This window comes from Colobus angolensis, unplaced genomic scaffold (assembly GCF_000951035.1).
Source record: "Colobus angolensis palliatus isolate OR3802 unplaced genomic scaffold, Cang.pa_1.0 Scaffold13, whole genome shotgun sequence".
Taxonomy (NCBI): Eukaryota; Metazoa; Chordata; class Mammalia; order Primates; family Cercopithecidae; genus Colobus; species Colobus angolensis.
Genome location: NW_012114252.1, coordinates 6,327,729 through 6,345,046, shown reverse-complemented (window position 1 = coordinate 6,345,046; position 17,318 = coordinate 6,327,729). Strand labels below are relative to the sequence as shown.

At 36.9% G+C, this 17,318-nt stretch overlaps 1 protein-coding gene and 1 pseudogene across 2 annotated transcripts in view; both read left to right on the top strand.

The window, feature by feature from the left end:
• Window positions 1-17,318, top strand: part of UGGT2 (UDP-glucose glycoprotein glucosyltransferase 2) — a 249,095-nt gene that overhangs the window by 167,350 nt on the left and 64,427 nt on the right. Inside the window, exons 27-32 of the mRNA XM_011933802.1 lie at window positions 673-862; window positions 7,831-7,989; window positions 8,332-8,417; window positions 10,773-10,857; window positions 15,910-15,995; window positions 17,214-17,309. Coding sequence (XP_011789192.1) covers window positions 673-862; window positions 7,831-7,989; window positions 8,332-8,417; window positions 10,773-10,857; window positions 15,910-15,995; window positions 17,214-17,309 — 702 coding nt within the window. The remainder of the gene's footprint in view (window positions 1-672; window positions 863-7,830; window positions 7,990-8,331; window positions 8,418-10,772; window positions 10,858-15,909; window positions 15,996-17,213; window positions 17,310-17,318) is intronic.
• LOC105505843 lies at window positions 11,412-12,791 on the top strand (annotated as a pseudogene). The gene has a single exon (XR_001000821.1). The product of XR_001000821.1 is annotated as a DDB1- and CUL4-associated factor 7 pseudogene (transcript).

The following is a 17,318-nucleotide window of genomic DNA, read 5'->3' as shown; positions in this document are numbered from 1 at the left end:
AATGACGAGTTGATGGGTGCTGACGAGTTGATGGGTGCAGCACACCAACATGGCACAAGTATACATATGTAACAAACCTGCACGTTATGCACATGTATCCTAGAACTTAAAGTATAATAATAAAAAAGTAAAATAAAATAAAATACAGCAAAACTGAAGTTAAGTCTAAAAGTGCTATTAAGCAGTTGCTTTCAACTTAATCCTGTTTGTTTTTAGTTGAGCTTTTAAAAGTGGTGCTAGAATTTCAGCTTGAATTTCACTTGTTTCCTATCATTTCTCTTCATATTATTACTGGTGGTAAAAGTTAATCAGATAGCTGAAAAATAGACCATGGTCAGATTTGAAGGAGGATGCATACAAATCGTAATACAATAACAGATCATAAACTATTAGAACCTGCATAAGTCAGGTATATCTTAAAGGGATTCTAATCATGTTCATTAAGGAATAGTTAACATTGGTAGATAATATACACAGACTTAGATAGTAGTGTCAACAAAATAATGATTGTCTATTTCTTATAAGCATTAACTCTTCTGTGGTATAATGTGTTTTAGTCTTTTTGTTTGTAGACTTCTGATCAGATCATTAAGCCATTTTCAATTTTAAAAATATTTTAGAAGAAAAATCTCAGTTTTGGTCACATTATGTATTTTTATGTTTTGTTAACAGCTTTTATCGTTTTGTTCTGGAACCGGAACTGATGTCAGGGGCTAATGACGTTTCTTCTCTGGGACCAGTGGCAAAATTTTTGGATATTCCTGAATCACCCCTCCTAACCCTCAACATGATTACTCCAGAAGGCTGGTTGGTTGAAACAGTACACAGCAACTGTGACCTTGATAATATTCACTTAAAGGATGTAAGTTATTGTGTATAGTCATATAAAGAGAGATAAACAGGATAAATTCTTATCAGCTATTACAATTGTAGCAAGTGAGCAATCATACTATGAATGTTTACCAGAATATTCTTTTCTGTGTTCTAGGTCCTGATCCAGTCTTTCCTTTGATTTTTAAGTTTTTCTAATTTCCAAATTCAGCTTCTCTAGTTTTCCAAGTTCCTAGGTGTCTTTACCTTTTTTTTTTCTTTCTTTTTGCCTCAGACTACTTACTTACAAAGATACTTCTCTAAGATGAGCAATGTCAAAAATATGGAGAGGAACACTTGGCAGCTTAGTACAACACCATTAGTTACTTATTTTGCTCTTGAAGTTTAGTTTTTAACTCAGAGAGCAAATTTCACCCAAAACTGTTTCGTTGTTGTTGGTTTTGTTTTTTTTTGTTTGTTTTTGTTTTTTGTTTTTTTGTTTTGCCTCATAGCTCATAGCCAGAGAAAATAGTCCTAACTAGATTAGGGTAGAAAGTAGGAAACGAAGTTTGTGGTATACTGCAGGCCAGGTATACCTCCTTCTCATCACCCCTATATGACCCTTGTCTAGTGAGTAGTCAGAATTCTCTGCGTCAGTTGTTGTAATTCAAAGCACAGAAAGAAAGTATTAAACTGAGTCTTTTAAACATTGAATTCAGAATGAGAAAAGGAATTCAGAAACCACAAAAAAGGGAAGCATTTTAGAAGAATATAAGATATGTGTGTTGGTCTGTTTTCACACTGCTATAAAGAACTGTGTGAGAGTGGGTGATTTAAGAAGAAAAGAGGCTTAATTAACTCCTAGTTTCACATGGCTAGGGAGGCCTCTAGAAACAATCATGGCATCATGGTGGAAGGGGAAGCCAGGCACGGCTCACAGGACAGCAGGAGTGAGGGAAGTGCCACACACTTTTACACTATCAGACATCATGAGTACTCACTACTGTGAGAAGCAGCAAGGGGGAAATCTCCCCCATGATCCAGTCACTTCCCACTAAGCCCCTCCCCTGACACGTGGGGATTACAGTTAGACATGAGATCTGGGTGGGTACACAGAACCAAACCATATCACTTGGTATCCAGAAAATGAGGAAAAAATACTTCTTTCTCCTCATTGTCATCCCTCTGACCTATTTCCAACTCTTTGTGTCTGATACCTCCTATAGAATATAGCCATTGCCTTGACCAAAGCATAAACATTTACCTGTAATAATTTGGTTAAGATTGTTTATAATGTTTATTTCTCATGCATATGCATTACCTTTTGCCTAATGATTTTCCTTCTAGGAAAGTTTATTTTGATCCACTCCTGTGTGGATTCTGTAGGATCCTGAATCACTTTTCTGTAACATATTCCCCATCACTCCCAACTGGACCCACCTAAAAACCTAAAACTCAGTCATAACCATCTTCTAATATCAGTCCTTCAAATTTAGAGAAAAAGCAGCAAACTAATAGCATTAATGAGGAAAAGTTAACAAATGAATCTTACAAGAAGTGAAAAAAAAAAAATCACTGTTTTTTCCATGATCAGTCAGATCTCTTAACAGAGTCTGAAATTCTTCATGAAGAGAGTGTGGCAATATACTCAATAAGGTAACTTTTAAACACCCTATCCAAAAGTGTGAAGTGTTTGTAGTGGGAGAAATTAGTACAGCTTAGAAAAGATTTTAAATTGAGTCTGCTGGTGAAAATTTCAGCAGGTATTCAACAGCTGATGGAGATTAACTAAAACTTTTTTTTTGTAGTGAGTGTCAAATCTAATAGCATCTTTTTAGAAGGTGTTCAGATGAACACTAGCTCTGACTCTGAAGTTAGAAGACTAGGATGAAGGAAAATTTCCTGTGTTTTCATAGTTTAGGTGAATATACAAAAGGAGATTATAAATTCTAGCGTCTGTAAAAGTTAGCTACACCTCAGGCTCATCTTTTTCATTGTGTGCTATACATGCTTAAAATATTCTGCAACCATCCTGGAAAAATAACAAAGGCATTTGGTATAGTAGAAAGGATTTTTAGATGAAGGGGAAAAGTGTGTATACCCTGACAAAAATGAGACTAGCAAGGAGATATTTACCACCATATAGTAACTTGTGCAAATATTCCTGGTTACACCTAATTCCCAAACACTGTACAAACACCTGGAGGAAACTTGATCTGGGAAGATTCTCCGTTGGCAGGACTTTGTTCACATGATTGTCACTACATTGACATTATTGCACAACCAGCATTAATTCCATAATTAAAGGTGACAAAAATGATTAAGAAAGCTAGGCCAGGCACGGTGGCTCACACCTGTAATCCCAGCACTTTGGGAGGCCAAGGCGGGTGGATCATGAGGTCAGGAGTTTGAGACCAGTCTGACCAACATGGTGAAACCCTGTCTCTACTAAAAATACAAAAATTAGCCGGGCATGGTGGTGCACGCCTGTAATCCCAGCTACTCAGGAGGCTGAGCAGGAGAATTACTTGAATCCGGGAGGTGGAGGTTGCAATGAGCCAAGATTGTGCCACAGCACTCCAGCCTGGGCGACAAGCGAGATTCTGTCTCAAAAAAAAAAAGCTAAAAGTGAGATAGTTACTTTTACCTGGAGTTCAGATGTGTTGCTATTCTCAGCAATTATTGTTAGAACTGCATCCAAAGACTCAGCAATTATTGTTAGAACTGCATCCAAAGACTCTCTAATTATATTTTATCACAGCATAGGTCTGAAAGATATCAAAACACCTGAAACAACAATGGTGGTTACCAAGGGAAGAGAAGATGCAATAAATAAAAGATTGCTAACAGGAAATAGGAAATTCTGTGAATTCTGTTAAAAAGAATTCACAGAAAAATGCATTAACCCTTCTGAAACATAAATAATTTGATATCAGTTTTATTGATATTTATTGATATATTCATTACAAATATAATTGTGAAAGAATTTCTGTTTGATTGCCAGAGATATGGTATAGATCCTAAATAATGCTATATTATAAATTAGATGAACACAGTTCATCTTAGGCTCAGTTTATTCTCTCAGTGCATAATATATGAAATTTATATCTCTCATCAAACACTTATAAAATTTGGGAAAAGGTCACATTTGCAGTGAAGAGTTCTGTCCCTTCTGCAAAACTTAGAAATTTAAACCAAACCTTAACTAACTTGGAAATCTATATATCAGAAGAGTTGTACTTTAGAAGTCTCCCTTAATCCACAAGGGATTTGTTCTAAGATCCCCCAACCCACTCAGTGGATACCTGAAAACACACACAGTACCTAACCTTATATACATTGTTTTGTTTTGTGTTTTGTTTTGTTTTGAGACAGAGTCTTGCTCTCTGTCACCCAGGCTGGAGTGCAGTGGTGCGATCTCAGCTCACTGCAAGCTACGCCTCCTGGGTTCACGCCATTTTCCTGCCTCATCTGCTGCCCCCCGCCCCCAGTAGCTGGGACTGCAGGCGCCCACTACCATACCCGGCTTATTCTTTGTGTTTTTAATAGAGACCACCGTGTTAGCCAGGATGGTTTCGATCTCCTGACCTCGTGATGCACCCACCTCAGCCTCCCAAAGTGCCGAGATTACAATCGTGAACCACTGCGCCCGGCCATGTTTTTTTTTTTTTTTTTATATGCATACCTACCTATGATAAGATTTAATTCGTAAATTAGGCACAGTAGAGATTAACCTTAATAACTAATAAGAAATAGAACAATTATAAAAGTAGGTCATCATCCTCTACTCTTGTGCTTTGGGGTCTCTAAGTGAAATAAGGGTTCCTTGAACACAAGCACTGTCATGCAAGATTTTATTACAATACACAGTGCACAGTTTAAAACTTATGAGTTGTTTATTTCTGGAATTTTCCACGTATTTTTGGACCATGGTTGACTAAGGGTAACTGAAACTGTACGGAGAAACCACAGATAAAGGAAGACTACTGTACCTTATATGCCTCAAGCCACCTAATTATCTAAAATGAATTCCTTACTTTAACTTTTTCTTGGATTTTTGCCCAGAGTCCTGAATAGTTTCTTAAAGTTTAGACTGCACTAAAGTCATTAAGTTCAGCCTTCACATGGTTTAAGATAAGATTCAAGAAAAAGATGTGCTGTCATTTATCCATCTCCACTATCAGATAGCTTGTCAGAGTTCAGATCACACATCAAGGTATGTGTTATGGCTTTGCTATTAATAACTTGGGAAAATGTGTCTGCAGTTACGCAAAATCACATTCAATGGCAACAAAAATACTAGATTAACATATTTACAGACAATTGTTAACAAATCCAAATGTTAATGTTTATTATTAAACTTAACCTTTTCTTAAAGGAAGACACTTAGCTATTCAGCCACAGAAGAACAATACAGTTAATATCTTATTAGAAAAATTAATATGTTCCATGGACACAGGGAGGGGAACATCACAGGCTGGGGCCTGTTGCTGGGCGGAGGGGCTAGGGGAAGGAATAGCATTAGGAGAAATACCTAATGTAGATAACAGGTTGATGGGTGCAGCAAACCACCATGACATGTGTTTACCTATGTAACAAACCTGCACATTCTGCACATGTACCCCAGAACTTAAAGTATAATTAAAAAAAGAAAAATTAATACATTCTCAAGGTTATATTTGAAAGGTATTAAATTTGTGTCTGGTATCAACAATTAATATTTAGAACAGAAAATTATAAATGGAAGATTGAAACATAGGCATCAAAAAAGATCACCAACTTTCATATTTTTGCTAAAAATGAGCTTTGTGGCCAGATGTAGTGGCTCACACCTATAATCTCAGCACTTTGGTAGGCCAAGATCACTTGAAGTCAGGAGTTCGAGATCAGTCTGGCCAACATGGTGAAACCCCATCTGTACTAAAACTACAAAAAATTAGCTGGGAGTGGTGGCCTGTTCCTATAATCCCAGCTACTTGGGAGGCTGAGGTGGGAGAATCGCTTAAGCCTGGGAGATGGATGTTGCAGTGAGCCAAGATCGTGCCACTGCACTCCAGCCTGGGTGACAGAGTGAGACCCTGTCTCAAACAAACAAATAAATAAATAAATAAGTGAGTTTGGAAAATAGGAACTAATTTAACTTAAATCACCTCTATGAAAACTTAAAATATTCACTAGAAAGAACTCTTTGGAAAAGGAATTGGCTGTGTTTTTATGTTGTGGTTTGAATAAGTCAAGAGAATTGAAGTCTGTTATATAAATCTATAGGAACAAGAGAAATTTTCACATTAATATATTATAAAATTAAGAAGATACTATTATTCACAAACTGGGTAAGTGTATTTAGACTCTTTCCTTGTACCTAATTCATAATAAAATAATTGAGCTTTACTTTACAGTCACTTTGGTGTATAGCTTCCTTGTCTGTAAAGTGAGGGTGTTGAACTACTTGATCTCTACAATCTTTTTCTAATTTTTAACATTCTCATATTATTCTGAGACTATCCAATGAAAATCTTTCCAGTCAAGTAAATTGCTGTAAAGACTCTGGATATAGGTTAATAAATTATATAAAATTCATCCCTAGAATAGTAATTCAACAACTAATTCAGAATTCAGCTAAAGTTGTTGAAACAAATACTGTCTTCAGAGAAGGCACTTAATTTTTGTTCTTAAAACCAGTAAAAGAAGAACAGGAATCAAGAAAGAAATGCTGTAGGCTGGGCACGGTGGCTCACGCCTGTAATCCCAGCACTTTGGGAGGCCGAGGCGGGCGGATCACAAGGTCAGGAGATCGAGACCATCCTGGCTAATACAGTGAAACCGCGTCTCTACTAAAAAAATACAAAAAAATTAGCCAGGTGTGGTGGTGGGCACCTGTAGTCACAGTTACTTGGGAGACTGAGGCAGGAGGATGGCGTGAACCTGGGAGGCATAGCTGGCAGTGAGCCGAGCTGGTGCTACCACACTCCAGCCTGGGCGAGAGTGCGAGACTCCATCTAAAAAAAAAAAAAAAAAAAAAAAGGAAATGCTATAAACAAATATTGTAATTATTATTTCTGAGATAATTGCAGTCAAGGAAAACAACTATACAATACAGAATATATCCAAATACTCTATATCCTAAACACACGAAACAATAGTGTTGAAAACCTAATATGGTGAAATAAGATTAAATATAGGTAACATCACTGTCTTTAATCTTAACAGAATTCTCAATCTGTGAAAATCACTTACTGTTTGATTTATTTTCATGTTTAGTTATGCTATTCATATGAAGTAGAGAAAAAGCTTTATCTTGAAAGTATTTATCATAACATTTGCAACAGAGAAAAATCCAGAAACAATTGGAATATCCAGCCATTTTAAAAGATGTTTATAGAGGCAGAGACATGTTCTTAGAAAACCATGTTTAATGAAAAGGCAAGTTACTTATAAAAAATTTTATGAAGACAAGAAATAGAAATCAGTGTGTTGATGTTTATATTAGTATTTATTCTGTTGAGGTGCATTCTGTTTTTTCTTCTTTCCACTTGGGAAGTGGAAATTAATTTTTATTAATTTTTTAAAATTAACTTTAAAAATGAATTATATTGATCAATTTATAATTAGTTGATTATAGACAGTATTTTTTTTAATTACAGGAAAGCCAATAGATAGTAAGTTAGCTTTTTTGCCAAGTCTGAAGTGGTAGCTTCAGGACAATAGCAAACTGAAGCAGATTCTTTAAGGAATTTCCCATCTAAATCTAATGTTCATGTCTTTCCTACTTGGTTATACTGGTGCATATATCATGAGGTTCAGGTAAAGCTGATGTCATGAAAAAGAAAAAGTTTATCATAAGCTTTTTGTCTTGAAGAAATCAGTTCAACTCATAAATTCACTGATGTGTAAAAGAAAGACTTGAAGTTACCCACCAAAATACATTGGCCAGTATTAAAATAATCACATTTATTTTTTTCAAAATTTTGTTTTATGAGTTTTACTAACACCAGAAACAATCACATACTTCCTCCACAGACTGAGAAAACTGTTACAGCAGAATATGAACTAGAATACTTACTACTCGAAGGACATTGCTTTGATAAAGTGACAGAACAGCCTCCTTGGGGTCTACAGTTCACACTAGGCACAAAAAATAAACCAGCTGTAGTTGATACAATAGTGATGGCCAATCATGTAAGTATTATTTAATTGATGATATTTAATTTGATGTTTTGGTGAAATTCTCTGTTTTCCTAAGAGTAAAATGAAATAATATTTATTCTGCTGTTGCTGAACAGTTTGCAGAAAAGAAAATTGAATCTTTGAATAAGATAAACAAAACAAAAATGGGGAAAATCATACTTTTGTAATATTCTTTTAACAGGTTATTATAAAATCTCTTTACTTGGAATTGATTTATAGAATTTATTCATTCTACAGTTAGTAAATACTTTCTTGGATCATTCGTGTATTCATGAACAATTAGATGGTTTTTAGTCATATTACTCAATGATTATTTTTTTCTCATCTTAAAAGGGGTATTTTCAATTAAAAGCAAACCCAGGTGCTTGGATACTGAGGTTACACCAAGGAAAATCTGAAGATATTTATCAAATAATTGGGTGAGTTATGCGGACTGCTTTTAGATTTTTACACATAAATATGTTTTTAGTGTAATACAACCAAGATCATCAAAACAACAATTAAAATGTTAAGATTGGCCTGGCGCAGTGGCTCAAGTCTGTAATCCGAACACTTTGGTAGGCCGAGGCAGGCAGATCACTGGAGGCCAGGAGTTGACCTGCCCGACCAATATGGCAAAACCCCGTCTCTCCTAAAAATATAAAAATTTGCGAGGCATGGTGGCACACACCTGTAACTTCAGCTATTCGGGAGACTGAGGCCCAAGAATTGCTTGAACCTGGGAGGTGGAGGTTACAGTGAGCGGAGACCGCACCACTGCACTCCAGCCTGGGACAGAGAACAAGACTCTGTCTCAAAAAAAAAAAAAAAAAAAAAAAAAAAATTACTGGGTTAGGTCTGATTATCAGCAAGAGAGCAAAATAAGACATTCCAGTGCTCATACCCTTGCAGAAACATCAATTTGAACAGCTATGCACTCCACACGTGAAACTACCTTAATAAAAACTAAGGAACGAGGTGAGCTATTACAACAGTGCAGTGTAGCACAGAAATAAGAAAGACACATTGAAGAGTGTAGAAAGGATAAATTTACATTACATACATCACTCCTTCCTCAACCTGATACAGCACAACTGGAGAGATACCCACTTTGGGGAGGGAGAGGGAAGTGAGCACCAGACTTTGTCTTGGACCCCAAAACCATGCTTACCCCAATAAAACCCAAAGCCAGGTAGGCTCCATAGCCCCAACTTTATGCTGGTACCAGAAGACTCAACTGCTGGATTCTGTAGCCCCAAGCTCCAAATCTGCCTGGTAGATTCAGTTTCCAAGCCTGCCCGACCACCAGGCCTACCCCAGAAGCTCTAAGCTGTTGCCCAGCCCCAATGCCAGGCCAGCACCCACAAATTCAGGCTCTTAGACTTTTCCCTGTAGCAGCATAATTGACATATTGATCATTTAATGACAATATAGTATACATTATATCTTATATAACAACACCATTATCCCTGGGTCATATTCAGTTTGGAATTGGTGTTTTGCACAAAAATTTTCCTGTTCATCAGTAGAAAGCAGGGATCATCACACTTTTTTGGTAAGGAGCCAAAGTAAGTAAGTAATGTTCATTTGAGAGCACATGTGGTCTTTGTCAAAATCGTTTTTTTAGCAATCATTTTAAAGTGTGAAAATCATTTTTAGCTTAGGGCTATTAAAAAAATAGACCATAAACCTGATTTGGTTTACTGGCCATAGTTTGCCAACTCTTGATAAAGTCTTTTTTATACCCTTAATAAATATTCCTAGATTTCATTGCTTGCAATAAATACTTACTGAGCATCTTTTATTATAACACACATTGTGCCCAAACTCCTGGACTCAAGTGATTCTCCCACCCCAGCCTCCCAAAGTGCTGGGATTACAGGTGTAAGCCATCACACCTGGCTTCTTTCTGTTTTCTAGTGGTGATTGTTGGACAGAGTTCTGCCTGCTACTTTGGTTTAACCACGTGAGCTCAGGAATTGGGAGTAAGAGAAAGTCAAAGACATGTCAGTCATGATAGTGCTAGACTCCCCAGGTGTTCATTTTGGAAAAATGTTAAAAGTATATATTATATATAACAACTCAAAAGTAGCTACTGATTTGACATCTAATTACTTCCCTTTCAACGAAATTCAACTTTATTGTAAATATGATAGAATTTTTTAGTCCATAGTGAGAATGGTTTGAAAAAATAATTTTGGAGCACAATTGCCATATTTGTTTAAGCAATTTTGAAAAAGGGAGAAAAAACTGCATTATATGTAATACAAAATGGAAACATTCAAGTGATGCAGATGGACATCATAGACACATTTTCAGTCTCATTAGTTTAACAATGTATTTCAAATTTTGGCATTTGAAAATGACTGGTGGATATTAAAAAGTTAGATAGTGTAGAATTCCTTTGATATATAAACGACTCTGAAGTGTAAAAAATTGTAATTATCATTGCAATATATCAGGGATATGAAAGATTTTAGTTTTGTGACAGCCTTGGTATATAACAGCAAAGATAAGCCATAATTTGAACTTTCAGAGTGATTGGGTGGTGTTGAATTTAATGAGTTACTTTTGTACAATGTTAATGTGTACTAAGTTAAAATTTATCGGATAATTTTGAAAACTACAGCATATTATAGTATATCTTAATTGACTGTAGAAACAGAAGAACATGATATATGCACTAGTGATTTTGGACTTATGTTTATTGCAAAATGAGTTTATTCTGTTATTTCTGCCATTATAATTGTATGTCTGTTCTTGAATTAATTATGGACACATTTTTCTACTTTTAGGCATGAAGGAACTGACTCTCAAGCAGACCTAGAAGATATCATTGTTGTATTAAACAGCTTCAAAAGCAAAATACTGGAAGTAAAAGTATGTGGGCAGAGCTTTTTATAGGCTTTGTTCTTAATATTAAGAATTATCTTCTTTGTTTTTTAATTAATTGATTTATTTTACAACTAACTTTACAATTTTACAACCTAAAATGTTATATTTGAACTCCAGCAGTAAAAAAAAAAAGAAGAGGATTTAGTTCACAAAGGAAAACAGAACTTGAAGATATAAGAGAAGGATTTTTTTTTACATTGTGATAACTGTAAATATATCTACTAAATCTATCTGTAGCCAAATAATGTTACAAATTGGACCCTAGAGATGAGATCAGGAACATGTAGTGAAAAATTAGTTCTAAAAAGAGAAGGTGATGTTTTTTGAAGAGGGAGAGAAAGGGAGTTTTTAATGATAGCAGATATTTTTTGGACCAACCCTCCTGCTTAAAACTAGTGAAAATATTAGATAAAAGTTTTTTAAAATCTTAAAAACAATGAGGAACTGATAATCAGATAATGAGAATAATAAGGAAACAAAAACCAAAATTAAAGGGAAAATAAGAGTCTAGTGAAATAGTCGGTGCCCAAGCTGGTTTGAAACTAGGGGTCGGGCTCGGTCGTCGTCGTTGTTTGTCGCCGCATCCCCGCTTCCGGGGTAGGCGTTCCTGCCTGCGCCCGCCCCCGCCCCTCCTCCCTTTGGACCCTTAGATCTCAGGCCCGGCTCCCCGCCCGACTCGCACCCCGCCCGTCGCAGCCCACTGTGGACCCGGCCCGTACTGCGGCGCCGCCGCCACCATGTCCCTGCACGGCAAACGGAAGGAGATCTACAAGTATGAAGCGCCCTGGATGGTCTACGCGATGAACTGGAGTGTGCGGCCCGATAAGCGCTTTCGCTTGGCGCTGGGCAGCTTCGTGGAGGAGTACAACAACAAGGTTCAGCTTGTTGGTTTAGATGAGGAGAGTTCAGAGTTTATTTGCAGAAACACTTTTGACCACCCGTACCCCACCACAAAGCTCATGTGGATCCCTGATACAAAAGGTGTCTATCCAGACCTACTGGCAACAAGTGGTGACTATCTCCGTGTGTGGAGGGTTGGTGAAACAGAGACCAGGCTGGAGTGTTTGCTAAACAATAATAAGAACTCTGATTTCTGTGCTCCCCTGACCTCCTTTGACTGGAATGAGGTGGATCCTTATCTTTTAGGTACCTCAAGCATTGATACAACGTGCACCATCTGGGGACTGGAGACAGGGCAGGTGTTAGGGCGAGTGAATCTTGTGTCTGGCCACGTGAAGACCCAACTGATCGCCCATGACAAAGAGGTCTATGATATTGCATTTAGCCGGGCCGGGGGTGGCAGGGACATGTTTGCCTCTGTGGGTGCTGATGGCTCCCTGCGGATGTTTGACCTCCGCCATCTAGAACACAGCACCATCATTTACGAAGACCCACACCATCACCCGCTGCTTCGCCTCTGCTGGAACAAGCAGGACCGTAACTACCTGGCCACCATGGCCATGGATGGAATGGAGGTGGTGATTCTAGATGTCCGGGTTCCCTGCACACCTGTCGCCAGGTTAAACAACCATCGAGCATGTGTCAGCGGCATTGCTTGGGCCCCACATTCATCCTGCCACATCTGCACTGCAGCGGATGACCACCAGGCTCTCATCTGGGACATCCAGCAAATGCCCCTAGCCATCGAGGACCCTATCCTGGCCTACACAGCTGAAGGAGAGATCAACAATGTGCAGTGGGCATCAACTCAGCCCGACTGGATCGCCATCTGCTACAACAACTGCCTGGAGATACTCAGAGTGTAGTGTTGGTGGCACTATGCCCACGAGGCAGGGGCTTTTGTGTTTTCTGCCTCTGCCCCACCCCCAAACCTCCTGTATAAGAAGTACAAGAAAAGTACCGTATTTTCTGCCCATCATACTTTGTAATAAAACTTGAACATGTAAAAAAAAAAAAAAAAAAAAAGAGTCTACTGAAATAAGCAAGCACAGAAACTTCTCTTGACTCAAGGAAGCTACTGTTGTCCTGGGAACATTTTTCTGTCACACTTTAACTACCATTTTTATTTAATTTGATGGGTTAGGGCACAAAAATTAAAACCCAGAAACCCAAATAAAATAATCTATTAGAAGACCCTCTCTACAATAAACTAGCTCTATTTTCAGGCTAAGGATGAAACATAAAAAATTATTCCTCATAGTCTTTTCGCCCAAATTTGTGTCAGCTAAGTAGGCCAGGGAATCCTGAACCTTGAATTGGTACTAAAATCATTCCAGATTGATAGGATATAGAAGTATCTAGAAGAGATGTCCATAAATCTCTGGAATAAGATTACAGTAGCCTAAGCTGCAAATCAAGTTTTTCTGGTATAAAGGCCAACTCATAGTCAAAGTTAACAAACCAACAAAACCAGCAGAAACAAAACCGATACACAAAGACTCAAGATATTAGAATTATTAGAATAGCCTCTGAAACAGCTGTACTTTTTTTAAAAAAATTAAAGATGAGTTTAAAAATAATTGCAGGGAACATGAAACTATAAAACATGTATATCAGATTTTTTTAAAGTAGAACTTTGGAAACTGAGTAATACAATACCAAAATTAATAATTCAGTAGATAGCTTGAACATGCCTTCAGATAAAATTAGCAAGTTGGGAGATAGGCCAGAAAAAGTATACTGAATGCAACAGAGACAGGAAAAAAAATATAGCAGAGAGCAGTCACACACACACACACGCACACGCACACACACACGCTAGTGTGAAACTCTAAGATTACCAGTAGTGGATTTAAAACTGGCTCTGCCACTCACTAGCTATGTGACCTTGGACGGATTACTTAATCTCTGTCTGTCTCATTTCCTCATCTGTAAAATAGGGTTGACAATAGAATATACCTTACAGGACTGTTATGAAGATAAGATAAAGCACTTTATGAGTATTTGTTGGATAAATAAAATTAACCTAAGTGGAATTTCAAAGATAATTAAAGAATGGGGTACAAGTAACATTTGAAGCAATAATGACTAAGAATTTTTATGAATTGATGAAAGATACCAATTACAAATATTCTACAACCTACCCATACCTAGGTCTTTCAGTAGTTTGTTTTTGTTTTTGTTTTGAGACAGAGCCTTGCTCTGTTTCTTACCCTGGAGTGCAGTGGCCCGATATTGGCTTACTGCAGCCTCCATCTCCCAAGGTCAAGTGATCCTCCTGCCTCAGCCTCCTGAGTAACTGGGACCACAGGCATGTGCTACCACACCTGGCTAATTTTTGTGTTTGCGTGTATTTTTTGTATTTTTAGTAGAGGTAGGGTTTCACTATGTTGGCCAGGCTGGTCTTAAACTCTTGACCTCGAGTGATCCACCCACCTCGGCCTCCCAGAGTGCTGGGATTACAGGCATGAGCTACCACGCCCGACCACCTTCAGTTTGTTTTCTAATAACACAGTTTTATCGCCTAACCATCTCTTTCTCAGAATTATAGTAAAAAGATAGAAAAACAGGGAGGAGAAAAGATAAGCAACATAGAGGATCAGCCTATGAAATCCAATAGCCTACTAAGAGGAATTCCAGAAACAACAGAGAAGATGGAGGAGGGAAAGTGTCCTAAAGCTGAGAGAGAAAAATGTTCATGTCAGAGAGTCCACAAATTATGAAGTAGGATGAATGAAAGTGGCCCATATAAGATGATAATAGCTACTAAGAAGGAAAAGTGCGTAACTGCAACAGAATGACACTTAACACTAGCATCAGAATTTCATTTTCAAAATACTTAGCTGTTAAAAGACAGCAAAAGCTTTCAGTGTTTTGAGGAAAATTATTTCGAACCCAAGATTCTGTATCTAGCCAAATTCTTAATCAAATGTGAAGGTAAAAAGTTAGTTTCTGAAGTATGAAGATTTAGAAAAATTATTTTTCATACCCCTTCTTGGAGACATTTGGCAGTACAATGAAGATGAAGATCAAGAAAGAAGATCAGTAGTCCAAGAAATGGTGAAACTAATCTGTAAACCAATGTAAGGAAAATCTAGAAAGAAACAGTTAATTGTTGAACTTTAAGAAAAATGTCTTCAGGTAGACAAGAATTCCAGACAATTAGATAACATGAGTAATAAACTGGAAAAGATTATGTCTGTGATAAGGAAGACATATTTATATATCTCCCCACAAGAAAAAATAACGACAATGAAATTCCAGGAAAAAATAGTTCTCTGCTGGTGGAATGTAAGAAAGGAAAATTCATCTGAACCAGCAAGAGTCTCCTAGGAGTGCCATGGTGACCATAGGAGGAAACTATAACTATGCTGTACTATACTAAAACTGTAACTGTACAGAGGAAATAGAGTTTTAGTAGATTTTCCGACTCTTCAGTGGTTAATTTTTACATTGTCATAATGAACACTTTTTACTGATTTTCAAGTTTTAGAATCACCATAGCAAAATGCAACAGATAAAATTATGTTTACTGAACTAAATGTAAATGTTATCAATATTTACAAATGCTAAAGTCAAGGTTTAACTAATATAAGTTGGGAGGTAGAAGGAAATCATAGAAATAGTAGTGTCCTTATAAACAGATTATACACGAGAAACTTGGGATTGTGGGAATAAAAAAAGAGATTTAGATACTATTTAAAGTGACAAAAAATACTCAGTAGAAGAACTGAAGATAAACATATTACTACCAAAATTTCCAGACAAATAGGGAAAGGGAAGGATGACAATAAGTGAGCTATTCATCTGTCATCACAAAGAGTAAATAATGTCTAAACTCTGAATTCAGAAATACTAGTAGATAATGCCTAAAGCTGATAAATTAGTAAACACAAGTGCAAGCACATTATTTAGCAATATGGAAGTAACCACCGAAGAAACTGAACAAAGAGGTTGAATTGATAGTTGAAGACCAGATTGTTTACAACGTTGTGCGAAGATATTGCCTGTCTTTGGTTACTGCAACTGTCAATCTTAGATTTCTATGGGTAATCTTGCCCAGTATGTTTCACTTTCTAACCATATAGCACGATATTAAAGCAGCCAAATTCTAATCTTTTTTGCCTTGCTATCTAGGTGAAAAAAGAAACAGGTAAAATTAAGGAAGATATCCTTACCGATGAAGATGAAAAAACAAAAGGAATATGGGATTCCATTAAAAGGTAATTGCTAATGAATATTTTAACACATCGCTAGATCGATCCAGAAGTCTAGTATGTGGAAGTTTCACAGGTAGTGAAAATTTAAGTAAAGCGAAGGTCCTCTAATCTAGGAGGGATAAGATAAATACATAAATGTTACTACTATGTACAGACAGGAAACTAGAGCTGTAAGACAGATGAAAAATAAAATACTGTACAAACCAATGGAGAAAAATTATATATCCACTTACAAGGAACCTCAGGAAATACTCCTTGAAGAAGTGTGTAGCAAAGATCTGTTTTAAAGGACAAGACAGGATTTCAAAAGTTAAAGATTGAGTGAAGGCAGTTACATGAAGGCAAAAATATTGGATATGTTCCTCAAAGAAAAGAAAGTAGCCTAGCTAGCTGCAACTTGAAAATAGTAGGGACTGTTTATGTTAGATTGATACCTATACTGTTTTATTGTTAGTTTAAAAAGGAACACAGGCCAGGCGTTGTGACTCACACCTATAATCCTAGCACTTTGAGAGGTGATGACAGGAGAATTGCTTGAGCCCAGGAGTTGAAGGCTAGCCTGGGCAACATAATGAGACCCTGTATCTACAAAAAGTTTAAAAATTTCCTAGTCATGGTGGCATGTATCTGTAGTTCCAGTTACTCAGAAGGCTGAGGTGGGAGGATTGCTTGAGTCTGGGAGGTTAAAGCTGCAGTAAGTCAAGATTGCAACACTGCACTCCAGCCTGGGTGACAGAGTGAGACCCTGCCTCGAAAAACAAACCTACGTAAGGAATACATTGACTCAGATATCGAAAGAATCCAGGAGTATACCTGGCATTGGCCACTGGGTGATGTGGTGTGGATACAGTCTTTCTCCATCTCTTAGGTCTACTCTTTCTGTGTCTCCTCCATTTTAAGATAGACTTTTAAAATTAAAAGTTTACTATTTCCAGTGGAAGGAAAATGCCTCTTTCCAGACAGTTCCAGTAAAAGTTCCAAGGCTGATTCATGGGTCCAACTATAGCTATGTGTCCCAAAAACACATTAAAAAAAAAAAAAAACTCATAAAGCTTCAAATGATATTGTCAAATATTTTAATATTAGTTTGTAAATATTATAGTGTTTATAGCTTAACTGTTTTGAAATACATTTCTGTATTTATTGCTTATATTTAGTATTTAGGCGTACAATGTTTCCATATGTATGTTTAAGAAATGTCAATTACTTTTTTATTCCAAGTTTCACAATAAGGTTGCATAAAGAAGACAAAAAGGAAAAAGATGTCCTAAACATTTTTTCAGTTGCTTCTGGTCATTTATATGAACGTTTTTTAAGGTAGGTATA